The sequence below is a fragment of the Prionailurus bengalensis genome, chromosome A1, assembly GCF_016509475.1.
Source record: "Prionailurus bengalensis isolate Pbe53 chromosome A1, Fcat_Pben_1.1_paternal_pri, whole genome shotgun sequence".
In the NCBI taxonomy this organism is placed as follows: Eukaryota; Metazoa; Chordata; class Mammalia; order Carnivora; family Felidae; genus Prionailurus; species Prionailurus bengalensis.
In genome coordinates, this window is record NC_057343.1 from 486,367 (window position 1) to 499,995 (window position 13,629).

Below are 13,629 nucleotides of genomic sequence, written 5' to 3' on the forward strand. Positions count from 1 at the left end.
TTTCTGTGTGGGAATGAGAACTTGGAACCCCCAGTCTGCTATTTTGCTGATGTCACTCCTCTGTTGAATTTTTCACTGTTCCCTTTGGATAACCTATTAATGGAAGAACATGAATAATATCTACTTAGAAATAAAAGTTTAGAAAATTTTAAAATTTTAAGTAATTTAAATGGAATAACAAGAAAAGCTAGATTCACAAAATTTCCACTCGCATTATAATGCTCAAAAAAGAGAAAAACCTAATTTTTTGTCATTTGAAATGGATTTTAAAGTATTTTTTAAACTTAAGAATTGGTATTTGGAAAGATAATCAAACGTTTATCTATGATGTTTTGGGATTGTTTTTTTAAGAACTGTGTTTCAGATGCTTTAAGAACTACAGTAACCAAATAGTCTTATTTAGTACAAGAAATTTCAGATTTGCTCAATGCAGTCATTTCACAAACCCTACTGAAATTACTGAGTTAAAGAATTAGCAATTCACTTTAAAACCACGAGATTGATGGTTCATAGGAAACTGGACATTCATATAATGCCAGAATAGTACTACATGAATTATTTGGTGGGTACAGGATAAAAACATAACTGTACAACAGAGGGATCAGAATCATCACCCCAATCTATATGTGAATCTTAGCATGTTAATATTGAGTTAGTGATTATTATGTCTTTTGATGTATTGCAACCTAAGTATATTTACAACGTAAGTATAATTACTTGTATTCTGGCCAAAAAATGTTTGAATCCATCACACCTATAGATACCAACTTTTAGCTTTTGGGAAATTTCAGGAGCTAGATACTACCTAATGGAGGAACAAGCTAAATAATAGCATGAGGATGTAACTACATAATAGATGCTCTTCAGCAAGACTAAGTCATTAAAATAAAAGTACCATGGTAGATTCTAAAAGATTTATTGAAATAACCAGATATAATGTGTAGTCTTGAATACTGGTTTAGGTCAGCATGGGGTATCTAAATGTGGTCTGGAGCATTAATAGGAATCCTTACTGAAATAGAAAAGTGAGAACTGATAGAAAATGCAAATTATCAAACTGTAATCAAATTGCATATATGATATAATTTCATTTTTGTTTTAAAAAATATGGAAAGTTTGTGTATAAGAAAAGGATCTGGAAGGATATACATTTAAGGTATCTGGATATGTTTTTAATGTTCTTGTTCATTTTTGAGAGAGAGCATGAGCAGGGAAGGAACAGAGAGAGGAGGGGACAGAAGATCTGAAGCAGGGTCTGTGCCAACATCAGCAAGCCTGATATAGTGCTCAAACTCATGAACCATGAGATCATGACCTGAGCTGAAGTTGGGACGCTCAGCCAACTGAGCCACCCAGGTGCCCCTGGAGAAATGTGATTTTTAAAACTTTTTGTTATGTCCACATTTGCTAATTTTATATATTGCTTCTGTAATAAGATACTTCAGATATAAATTATGTGACATGATTTATCTGATTCTAACATTTGGTAATTTTATGAATAGTGCTTATAATACATACCATGTGTTTTAATCCCTTTATCTCTTAGATAGAGAGCCTGGATTTTTTATTTCTATTAAAGACAATTGAGGAATTCTATAAAAGTGAAGATGGAGAAAATCTGGAAATCCTCTGTCCAGTTCAAGATCAAGCCTGTGTAGCTAAATTTGAAGATGGAGTTTGGTACCGAGCAAAAGTCGTTGGTAGGAGATTGCACACTATTTCTACGGGCAAATGTTATGCTTAAAAACTGATCCCATTTGAGTTGGTACAGATTAATCATGGAAGTGATGTTATTTGATCTTAACATTTTGCTCAGTTATCTATCTTTAGTAAGCTAGGGGTAATGTTGGAAGGTAAATCTCTGGGTCTCTTTTTTTCCAAGTTTGCAATTTCTAATTTCGTAACTTTTGAAGGATTGCCTGGACGTCGTGAAGTTGAAGTTAAATATGTGGACTTTGGCAATACTGCAAAAATAACACTTAAAGAAATGCGTAAAATAAAGGATGAGTTTCTGAATCCCCCAGAGAAGGTAATCTATTTATCATGAATCATAGGGTTAGAATATTAGCACAAATATGAAAGTAATTTTAGAAATCATTTTTACCATAGAAATATTCTGTTAACATCTTTGTCTGTAAGTAATTTCTAACACATAGACTATAGAAAAGAGTTGCTGTGGTTCCTATAATTTTCTATATAGCAACTATAAGTTATTAAGATGTATGTATATCTTAGCAAATAAGCATTAATTATAAATGTATATGTGTATGTATGTTTGTGTCTATGTATTACTGTTCTGCAGCTCTTAATGTTATACCAGTATAATGAGGTAAGAGGATGATGTATTTTGTGAAAACAAAACTCATCATAGGAGTATTTTTACTGCAATCTCATTTATGTGTAAGTATATATAACATGTGCAAGAGAGAGAAAAGTCTGGAAGAAAAAGTGAAAAATTACCCTTCTCTTGGAATCCTACTCCCCAGAGATATGGTTAAGGCTGATTTTCTATCTCATGTTGCACCTAAGCGTTTGAATTTGGTTAAACAATATTTTTCATTTTAAAAATGGGTAAAAATTATAGGAAAAACTTGAAAATACAGATAAAAAGAGGAATCACTCAGAATTGTTGAATATTTTTGATATATATAAATCTAAGATGTGTCTTCTCTGTTTTTAGCGATTATAGGATTAGACAAATAGTCCTATAACCTGATTTTCTCATTTAACAGCATATCATACTTTCAGTGGATGCTTGTTATATCAATGTCTAAATGTGCAGTAATTCCTTCAACCAAATACTCTGTTGATTCCAATTATTTGTATTTATAAAATATTTTGTAGATACCTTTGTACATTTATTTATTTTCTAAATATGCATTAAATTCAAACACAAAGTTTTTTGTTCACATAAAATTTTATTGTAATTTTGAAATAATTGGAAATTAAGTTTACTTTTCTTAATGGCACAATTCTGTTTGACACAGGCAATCAAATGTAAGCTGGCCTATATTGAACCACGTATGAGAGCAGTGCAGTGGTCCAAAAAAGCTAAGGACAAATTTGAAGAAAAGACTCAAGATAAATTTATGACATGTTCAGTCGTTAGTAAGCTATTTCCATTTTCATTTGTTGCTGTATGGTCATATATACTTTTAAATAAGAGTAACATTATAACATTTGCCAGATCTCAGAATAAATTCAATGTGTCATCAGTAAGAGTAGTGAGAACATGTGTTGAGCATTGGGTGTAGTAGGTATAGTTGCAGGCTCTAGAATCTAAAATCAGCAAGAGGCAGAATTTACCATCAGAGACCAAGTCATCCCAAGAGTGTCTGGTTGGCTCAGTTGATGGAGGGTGTGACTTGATCTCAGGGTTGTAGGTTCCAGCTCCACATTGGCTATAAAGATTACTTAAAAATAAAATCTTAACGGGCACCTGTCTGACTTCGGCTCAGGTCACAATCTCATGGTTCGTGAGTTCGAGCCCCACGTTGGGCTCTATGCTGACAGCTCAGAGCCTGGAGCCTGCTTCCGATTCTGTGTCTGCCTCTCTCTCTCTGCTCCTCCCCGCTTGTGTTCTCTCTCTCTCTCTCTCTCTCTCTCTCAAAAGTAAATACACATTTAAAAATTTTTTGAAACATAAATAAATAATAAAATCTTTAAAAAATAAAAAGATGAAGTCATCCTGGACGTGGCCTCTTGAAAGCTCTAAAGCCAGAAATTAGCTTCTCTTATTTCTGTTTGCATTTTTGCAAGGACTCTATCCTGATTTTGGCATGATGGATGCTAAAGTTTAATGTGCAGGGAAGTGAGGGGAAGTAGGACATAACTGGTAAATAGTTTTCATATGTTCTTTCTTTTTTTTTTTTTTCATTTCATATGACTTAAGTGAATTCAACTGTAGGCTCTCCCCATATTTAGAAAAAAAGTTGTTTCTGTTTTGGAGGAGTTTGGGTCCAAGATACAGGCTGACTATTACCTTACAATTTTATAACCCAACATGTTCTGAAAATGAAAAGTTGAGTAGCAAAATCTGATCTGAATTGACATGAAGGTACATACAGTCTTTATCTCTCTCCTTTATAGTGAATATCATATATTCCGTTTCGGGATAATAATGTATGTTTGTAGGCTGCTGCCTCAGTCTGCTAGAGCTATTACAAAATATTGAGTGTATGTTTTACATAGTCTTTCTCAATTTGAAGAGTTCTGAAACATGTCTGGCCCCAAAGGGTTTGAATTCGGGTATGGGGAGGTGTAGGATTCTGTTGTTTATCTGACTGTGTTGGTCTTAATAAGTACTAGTGTAGAATATACAAGATCATGTTTACTTAGGGTTGATTTATGGGAATTTCCAGGGTAATTTTTACAGCACCTATTTGTTCACATTTATCATACTACGTTAAATGAACCCAACTACTGTAAGAGCGTTAGCCTCTTTTACAGTGAGGAGACTGAAGCTTACTGGTCAGCTGCTCAAGGTTACTTAACGTAGAACTGATGCCTATCAGTGATAATTTATATACATTGTTTATACAAGAAATTGTTCTGAAGAAATAGTTTCTTTAGGGAGGAATGTGATTATAGATATTGCATTGTCAGTCAATAACATTTTTATATCTGTCTTCTCTGATATGAACAGTAAATTAAGGGCTTCTTAGTCCTTGAGTTATCTCCACTGATTTTGTGCAGAATTTAACCTAGATAATTCTGCTTACCAACTTTCCTTTTGGTATTTTATTCTGTTGGTTTTAGCTCCCCCTCCCTGCAGTGGACCTGACTTGGTTCCTTTCTTTCCTCTTTGTTTTGCTTACTCACTTAATTACTTGTTACACCATTAATATCCAAACACTAGTCACAATATAGTTATTATCCTAGGTAATTTGAGCAGGGCCTTCTGGCACTCCTTAAATCTAAAATACCTCATCAACCTGTGCAATGATGAAATTAAGAGTTTTAAGACATTAATATTAAAATGAACTACCACAGACCAGAAGGGGAGCTTTCCATTAATATGCATTGTTACCTTATAAAGCAACGGATATTTAAATTTTAATTAGCAGAGCAAGGAAGGTGGTGACAGTACAGAACATACAGGAATAAAGAACTTTGTGTATGGGAAATATAGTCAAAGAACTGAAGGGAACGCGAGAGCACAAGAAATGGAAAAGTACGGAGATGAAAATTTATTGAGGCTCATCATCGTTTAGCCTTTTATTGCTAGATGACGTATCTGATCCATTAAAAAGGAGTCCACAATCATTTTTAGGCCCTTGGAAAAAGTTTTGTAATATGTGTTTTTATGATATAGGATGCTGGTAACTCTTCATCTTTTTATTTAGAATCATCATTCTGGCCTGCAGCTCCAACTGCTGTTGTATAGAAATTGTAGGCATAAACTGCAGTTTAAGTATGCATTCACTGCATATGTTAAGGCATTGAAGTGTGTGTTTTCTAAAGAAATTCCTCTGTTGTTTATGCAGATACATATTAGGCAGGTTCTCTGTGCTGTGTACCATAAGCAAGTAAACAGGCACATGAGATGTAAATTTTGCGCATAGTTAAACTCCCAGTTTAGTTTAAGAAATCTAAATAGATCTACTTGTTGAAGTAGCCAATTTGTTTTCTAAAAGAAATTAAAAGTTAGATGGTTTGTTCTAAAAACAGAGGAATGGGAAAAAATTCCAGGTTCCAATCTTTTTTTTTTTTTTCAACGTTTATTTATTTTTGGGACAGAGAGAGACAGAGCATGAACGAGGGAGGGTCAGAGAGAGAGGGAGACACAGAATCGGAAACAGGCTCCAGGCTCTGAGCCATCAGCCCAGAGCCCGACGCGGGGCTCGAACTCACGGACCGCGAGATCGTGACCTGGCTGAAGTCGGACGTTTAACCGACTGCGCCACCCAGGCGCCCCCAGGTTCCAATCTTTAAGGGTGTTTTTGGAGTTTTTGTTGTTTTGAACTTTGTGCCATTTTTCTAAAAGCTGTAAACCTTAGCAGATAATCACTGGACTGAATTAACTTTCATTCTTTTGTCCTCTGGAACTAGTTTGAATTTAATAAAACAGTTTATAGACACATCAGAACACTTATTCAATGAATATAGGTCAAGTTATATTTTTCTGAGTTTAAAAGCTTTAAACTGCTTTTGATGTGTTATAGAACAGCACACAATAATCTAAAATAAAAATTGTATTAATTTGCATATGTTACAGACTACATGGACAATTGCTTTATGTTTGCAAAGTGCTACTTTTACCCCTGCAGAGAGACTTTGATATTACTTAGCAAGAAACCACATGTATGCAAAATGAAATTAAGTTTCCTGTTATTTAAAATTGCCTCATTTAGTATATTTTATGACATATTTCTTTCTTTCCCCAAACTCGTCTTAATGGTTTTACAGAAATTCTGGAAGATAATGTGCTGTTAGTTGAGCTTTTTGATTCTCTTGGTGCTCCTGGAATGACTCCTACTAGTATAAATGACCAGCTAGTCAAAGAGGGCCTAGCATCTTATGAAGTAGGGTAAGTAGACCTACAAACTTTAAAAAATTCAGTTTATTCACAGGAAGGTGGTAGGGCACCTGGGTGGCTCAAGTTAAGCATCAAGAGTTAAGCATCCGACTCTTGATTTTGGCTCAGGTCATGATTTCGTGGTTTGTGAGTTTGAGCCCTGTGTTGGGCTCCACGCACTGACAGTGCGGACCCTGCTTGGGGTTCTCTCTCTCCCTCTCTCTCTGCCCCCCCACCCCCCACTGCTTGCTCTTTCTCTCCCTCTCTCTCTCCCTCAAAATAAATAAAACTTAAAAAAAAAAAAAAAGAAAGTGGCATATCATTTTCTTTTGGATATCTGCTTTGGAGTTTCCCCCTGTTTTTGAATCAGGAAAAATAGACGGAAAAATAATTGGAGTCATTAGTTTAATGGGGAGTAGAGTGGCTTTTCCCTCCCTCCCTAAGTGACCCTGAAACCAAGAGAATGGCTCCTCAGGATTTAAAGTACTTCTAGAAAGAGAATAGCATCTTATTTCTAGGTAGAAGATCTGCTTTAGTAGCCCTTTGTACCTATTTGAGAAGAGAATTAGTAAGAGAAATGTCAGTATAGAGTAGTTAGTGGTAGAATTAGCCCACATTCCCATTTGAAGAAATGTGAATTTTTTCTGGGTTCAAGTGGATACGTTGAACGAGAGCTAGATTTGAGCCATTGTGCTAATAATACCCAAGACAGACCAGTGGTTGAGGTGACCGCAGTATAGAAGGGCAGAGGGGTGGGAGTGTTTGCAGTAAACATTAATTAAATGGAGGAAATGAATATATGGATCTCTGAAGAGAGACATGGTTAAGTGATTCACCTGGGAGTTAGCAGCATATAAATGAGTCCATTTGAATAAATGAAAATCACTTTCATTATTCATCTCAATTTCCCTTGATGAAGATGCAACTATGAGGGTTATAATCTATGAGAAAGAAAGTCCAAAACTGGTAGATCATGAGCCTGAGACTGAAGAAAAACCAGGAACCAGAGAGAGAACGTTTCAAGAAGGAAAGAGTAGCTAGTGCTGAGAATTCAAGTCAAGTAAGGGCTGAAAATTATCCATTAGATATAGCAACAAAAATTAAGTCACCTTGGTTAGCTAAATCTCAAGCTTATTGTGAAAGAAATTAAGTTTTTCTTTAATAAAAATAAAGGACATCTAATTATCTGTGTTTTCAGTATGAACTAACCTGACTTATTAAACATTCTAAACACTTCAATAATTTCTCTTTTTAATACACCTTCATAGCAATTGGCTTCCACTTGTATTCTCACTGGCAAGTGGATTGATACTTTTTAGTCATCAAAACAAATTATCAATAATGCTTCTCTTTTTGAGTACAAGATATCAATGGCAGATGATGAAATTATGAACAAACTTGGTATTTAAAACGCTTCTAAAATAGAAAGTTTGGGGGCACCTGGGTGGCTCCGTTGGTTGAGCATCCAGCTCTTGATTTCAGCTCAGGTCATGATCACAGGGTTGTGGGATCAAGTCCCATGCTGGACTCAATACTGAGTGTGGAGCCTGCTTGGGATTCTCTCTCCCTCTCTCTCCGCCCCTCCCCCCACTCATGCTCTTGCTCACTGAAAAAAAAAAAAAAAGAGAGAAAGTTTGACTTTTAAGGGTGGTTTTTGTACTTACTTTGGTAATAGTTAGCCCTTTTTAAAAAAAGAAACTAAAATTGCTGTTAATATGAAAACTGGGAAGTAGCGAATCATAGCTAAAACTTGTTCATCTCTAGGGGTACCTGAGTGGCTCAGCGGTTAAGCTCCCGACTTTGGCTCAGGTCATGATCTTGCGGTTCATGGGTCCGAGCCCCACATTGGGCTCTGTGCTGACAGCTCAGAACCTGGAGCCTGCCTCAGATTCTGTGTCTCCCTCTCTCTCTCTGCCCCTCCCCTGCTCATGCTCTATATCTCTCTGTCTCTCAAAAATAAACGTTTAAAAAAAAAACTTGTTCATCTCTAGATGTAAGCAAATACAAACATGAATATTTTGCAAACTATTTTTGCTAATGGGTTTTGTTATTTTCCAGGTATACCCTCAAGGATAATTCCAAAAAACATAGTGAAGTATGGGATCCTTCTCCAGAAGAAATTATTTCAAATGAAGTAAACAGCTTAAATCCTGTATCTATAAAATCTCTACCTAATGAGAATCTCCAATCACTTTATAATAAGGAACTACCTGTACATATCTGTAATGTGATATCTCCTGAGAAGATTTATGTTCAGTGGTTATTAACAGAAAACTTACTTAACAGGTATAACATATAAGGAAAACATGGATTGCATATGGGCTTTTTTCTATATTTTGTTTCAAAAATCTAGAAATCACAAATGTAGAATTTTATTTATTTATTTTTTAATTTTTTTCAACATTTTTTATTTATTTTTGGGACAGAGAGAGACAGAGCATGAACGGGGGAGGGGCAGAGAGAGAGGGAGACACAGAATCGGAAACAGGCTCCAGGCTCCGAGCCATCAGCCCAGAGCCTGACGCGAGGCTCGAACTCACGGACCGCGAGATCGTGACCTGGCTGAAGTCGGACGCTTAACCGACTGCGCCACCCAGGCGCCCCATAAATGTAGAATTTTAAAAGCAAAATTATTTCAGTTAAACAGTCACTGAAACACTGGTTAAAAGTATACAAATAGTGTATTTACTGGCTATTTTCACTATATTAGAATTAGTCATTCCCCAAATACTTATTGAACACCTATTTTTGACAACCAGTATTGTAGGTGTTGGGGATACAGTGGTAAAAACATTTACAAGTCTTTGGCGTCATCAAGCTTAAATTCTGGTAGAGAGACAATAGACAAAATATTTACTGTAGTAGATGGTGATAAAGACAGTAGAGTAAAAGCAGTTGAGGAGGAAGGCAATTTTGGATGATCAGGGAAGGCCTCAAAAAGACTATGACATTTGAAATGGATCCTAAAGGAAGAGAGGGAGTAAACCATGAGGGTATCTGGAGGAAGATCATCTCATGCAGAGGGAAGAACAAGTTCAAAGGCCCTGCAGTGGAAATGTGCTTGGGTATTCAAGGAAAAACAAGGTATCCAGTTTGGCTTGAGTAGAGTGAGAAAGCGGGGACAGTAGAAGACGTGGTTAGAGACTTAGGTGTTGTAAGAAAAGGTTTGAAAGTTAATTTTTTTTCTTTATACAGTTTAGAAGAAAAGATGGTAGCTGCTTATGAAGACTCAAAATGGGAACCCATTAAATGGGAAAATGATATGCACTGTGCAGTTAGGATCCCAGATAAAAATCAGTGGCAAAGAGGCCAGATCATCAGAATGGTTACAGACACATTGGTAGAGGTAAATGCAGAGTTAAAAATATAATTGTGAAGGTGAATGGATTCAGTATTTTTATCTTGAAATTTTTTAAATCTAATTTTTATTATGCTATTCAATTTGTGAAAAACATTTTGAAATACTGTCTTTCCACAGACTCAAAGTTACTATTTTCATAGGTTTTGCTGTATGACGTGGGTGATGAACTAGTAGTGAATATTACCTGTTTACGAGAGCTTCAAGAAAACCTAAGGACAATGGGAAGATTATCTTTGGAATGCTCTCTTGTTGATATAAGGTAGTTTTTAGCTGAGTAAATTTTCTCATTATTGAATAATTACAAGTATTTTTCTTTTTTGTTTGGTTCTTGTCAGTTTTAATTTTACTAGAATTCTGAAATTTCATAAATCTAGTTAATTTGGGGGGCGCCTGGGTGGCTTAGTTGGTTAAGTGACTGACTTCAGCTCAGGTCATGATCTCAGGGTTCATGAGTTCAAGCCCCACCTCGGGCTCTCTGCTGTCAGCACAGAGCCCACTTTGGATCCTCTGTCCCCCCTCTCTCTGCCCTTCCCCCACTCATATTTTTTCCCTCCCTCTCTCTTCCCCCCCCACACACAAATAAGCAGTTATTTAAAAATCTAGTTAATTTTGAGGTTTTAAGAAGAGGGAAAGATAAAAATTTGGAGCACATAAACTTTAGAGGTACCAAGGAATATAGATAGGTGAGTATCATGGGTATCTAGGTAGATTCAAACTGTTAAATTATTAAAAACTTGAAGGACATAGATAGAAATAAAGTATATTTTATAAGCTTAGCATTGCATGGAAAGCTAAAAATATATAAATTACCAAAAAGTGAATTAGGATTCTGAAAGTGGCATGAAATACTTTTTGAATCTAGTAGAATTCTACCATAAACACAGAGCAGTTTGGATAGCAAAACTAAAGACAGCACAGTCAATCTCTAAAACCTAAGTAGACAACTAGGTTTCCCTCTGTAAGCCCCAAATACAAACAAGTACACCATGTGGTACACCATGCCCTTATGGACCCTTAGGGTTATCGGCATTTGTGTGGAAGGAAGGCTGACTGGGATTCTAACAGCTCTGAGAATAGGAATTGGCAACAGGTTTTCACTGGAGCATGCAAGCCAATCTGAGAACAACAACCAAGACCAAGAAGGGAATAATGCAAGATGCTCTTCATAATTGGATGTGAGAGATCTATAATGTGCCGCATTTTTGTGGTGCTGAAACCTTAGCCATATAACCTTTGGAAGTAAACTGATGCTCTCTTCCGTGACCTCACACTGAGCAGAAACTGTTGGGGATAGAGCCTAATTTGAGCAAGACAGACACTGGGGCAAAGGAAAGAAAAGATGCAGATAAAAGTAGGGGAGAGGAGCAAGATATCAAAGTATGAGGCCATATTTTCTGTCACTTTGGGAGAACAGCACCAGAGAGTTCTAGAGCCATGAAGCTAGGAAAGCAATAGTGATCTACCTCTTCCTTCTAAAAGCACAGGAAATTTTCTTTCATTTAAAACATGATGATGTATCATTTGCAAATATGTTCTCCCATTCAGTAAGTTGTCTTTTTGTTTTGATGGTTGTTTCTTTGCCATACAAAAGCTTTTTATTTTGATGTAGTCCTCATAGTTTAATTTTGCTTTTGTTTCCCTTCCCTCAGGAGACATATCTAGAAAAATGTTGCTATGGGCAATGTCAGAGGAATTACTGCCTGTGTTCTTTTCTAGAGTTTTTATGGTTTCAGGTCTTACACATAGATCATTTTTTCTAAAGAAGACTTACAGATGGTCAAACCACAATAGGTATCTCTTCACACATGTTAGAATAGCTATTATCAAAATGACAAGAAATAACAAATGTTGGTGAGGATGTAGAGAAAAGGGAAACTGATGTACTATTGGTTGAAATATAAGTTGGTGCAGCCACTATGGAAAACACCAAAGAGGTTCCTCAGAAATTTAAGATAGAACTAGTATATGATCCTGCAATTCCACTTCTAGGTATTTATCAAAACACAACTGAAACACTGATTCAAAAAGACATACACACCCCTATGTTCATTTCAGCATTATTTACAGTAGCCTCACCAAGATAGGAAAGCAACCTGTCAACCTGTAGATGAGTGGATGAAGAAGATGTGTGAAGTGATATCCCATTGTACCAGAGTAATTCTGGCCTTATAGAATGAGTTTGGAAGTATTCCTTCCTTTTTAACTTCTGAAATAGTTTGAGGGTAAATATTATTATCCCTTTCTTAAATGTTTGGAAGAATTCACCTGTATGGTCATCTGGTCCTAGACTTTTGTTTGTTGAGAGGTTAGGGTTTTTGTTTTGTTTTGTTTGTTTGTTTGTTTTTATTGCCTCACTTTCATTACCACCAGTCGGTCTGTTCAGATTATCTTCCTGACTATGTCTTGGAAGATTCTGTGTCTCTAAGAATTTATCCATTTGTCCCAATTTTTTGTATATAACTGTTCATAGAAGATTCCTATGAGACTTAATATGGGTATGTATTATCCCCAGATTTCTTTTTGAAAAATACAGAAGTGGCAGTTTTCTGTTTGTAGGGCACATTTCTTCATTGATAAATCCATGGAAATAAATCTAATTCTTTGTAATAAGAATTATAGAATTTTATAAAGGGGGATTAGGAAGTATAAACTTCCCTTTATAAAATAAAGGGAAATGAAATTAAAAAAAACTCCCTTCATAAAATTCATGGAGATGAAAAGTCAGCATAGGGAATATAGTCAATAATGTTATGATAATGTTGTATGGTGACAAACTTACCAGGGTGAGAACTGAGTAATGTATGGAATTATTGAATCAATATGTTGTACACTAGAAACTAACATAACTTTGTTAATTATACTTTAATAAAAATAAGAGATTTATAGAATCTTAGAATTGGAACTCAGAGATCTTAGGGGCATCATGACAGTAATTCTTTTTATACCAGCCCTAATAAATGAACAGTCAAGACCAGCTGACTTCACTGCTGTGGAGCACATCTCTTTCAGTCACTAGTATTTCCCTACACTGTATTAAAATTGGTCTCCACAATAGGATACCTTGTTCTTAGTGACCCCTTTCTGTTCTAATTGCTGGTAGACCATTTATTTAATGTTCTTGAAGAGCTTATCAATAGTAGTTTCCATATCTGCCTGTTTGCACAGAACATTAATCTTACAGGTACCTTTTCCACTGTCTGCGATTACTAAGAGTGACTGTGGGGCCACATCAATAAATTTGTTCTATAAATTGAAAGAATTTAACGCCCTGGAATGGAAATTTCAGGCCAACCATCCTAAAAATTCTTATCCTGGGGGCGCCTGGGTGGCTCAGTCAGTTAAGCGTCTGACTTTGGCTCAGGTCATGATGTCATGGCTCATGAGCTTGAGCCCTACATCGGGCACTCTTTGTCAGCGCAGAGCCTGCTTCACATGCTGTGTCTCCCCCTCCCCCGCTCATGCACTTTCTCTCAAAAACAAACGTTTTAAAAATTAAAAAAATATTTTATCCTAATTTTCAGTTCTACCTTGAACAGTTCAATCAGAGCAATTGAACAGAATTCATCAATCCTTTAATTGTATCCAATAATGTAGAGAATGTGTTCCTATACGCACCTTGAATTATATCTTTTGGACTCAAATGAGATACCATTATTTCATGAGTCTAATACTGGCTAACCTTTAGCACTTCTGGACCCTGTGTTAATTGTCTTATAGGCATTACTCTAGTTAATCCTCACAATAAACCTTT

General features: G+C 35.9%; 1 protein-coding gene across 2 annotated transcripts in view; it reads left to right on the plus strand.

Moving 5' to 3' along the window:
- RNF17 (ring finger protein 17) overlaps positions 1-13,629 on the plus strand; it is a 115,074-nt gene that overhangs the window by 55,961 nt on the left and 45,484 nt on the right. For both annotated transcript variants that reach the window (XM_043574478.1, XM_043574485.1), the window contains exons 17-23: positions 1,547-1,700; positions 1,914-2,029; positions 2,988-3,108; positions 6,409-6,529; positions 8,576-8,803; positions 9,713-9,863; positions 10,019-10,137. In XM_043574478.1, the coding sequence (XP_043430413.1) occupies positions 1,547-1,700; positions 1,914-2,029; positions 2,988-3,108; positions 6,409-6,529; positions 8,576-8,803; positions 9,713-9,863; positions 10,019-10,137 (1,010 nt within the window). The remainder of the gene's footprint in view (positions 1-1,546; positions 1,701-1,913; positions 2,030-2,987; positions 3,109-6,408; positions 6,530-8,575; positions 8,804-9,712; positions 9,864-10,018; positions 10,138-13,629) is intronic.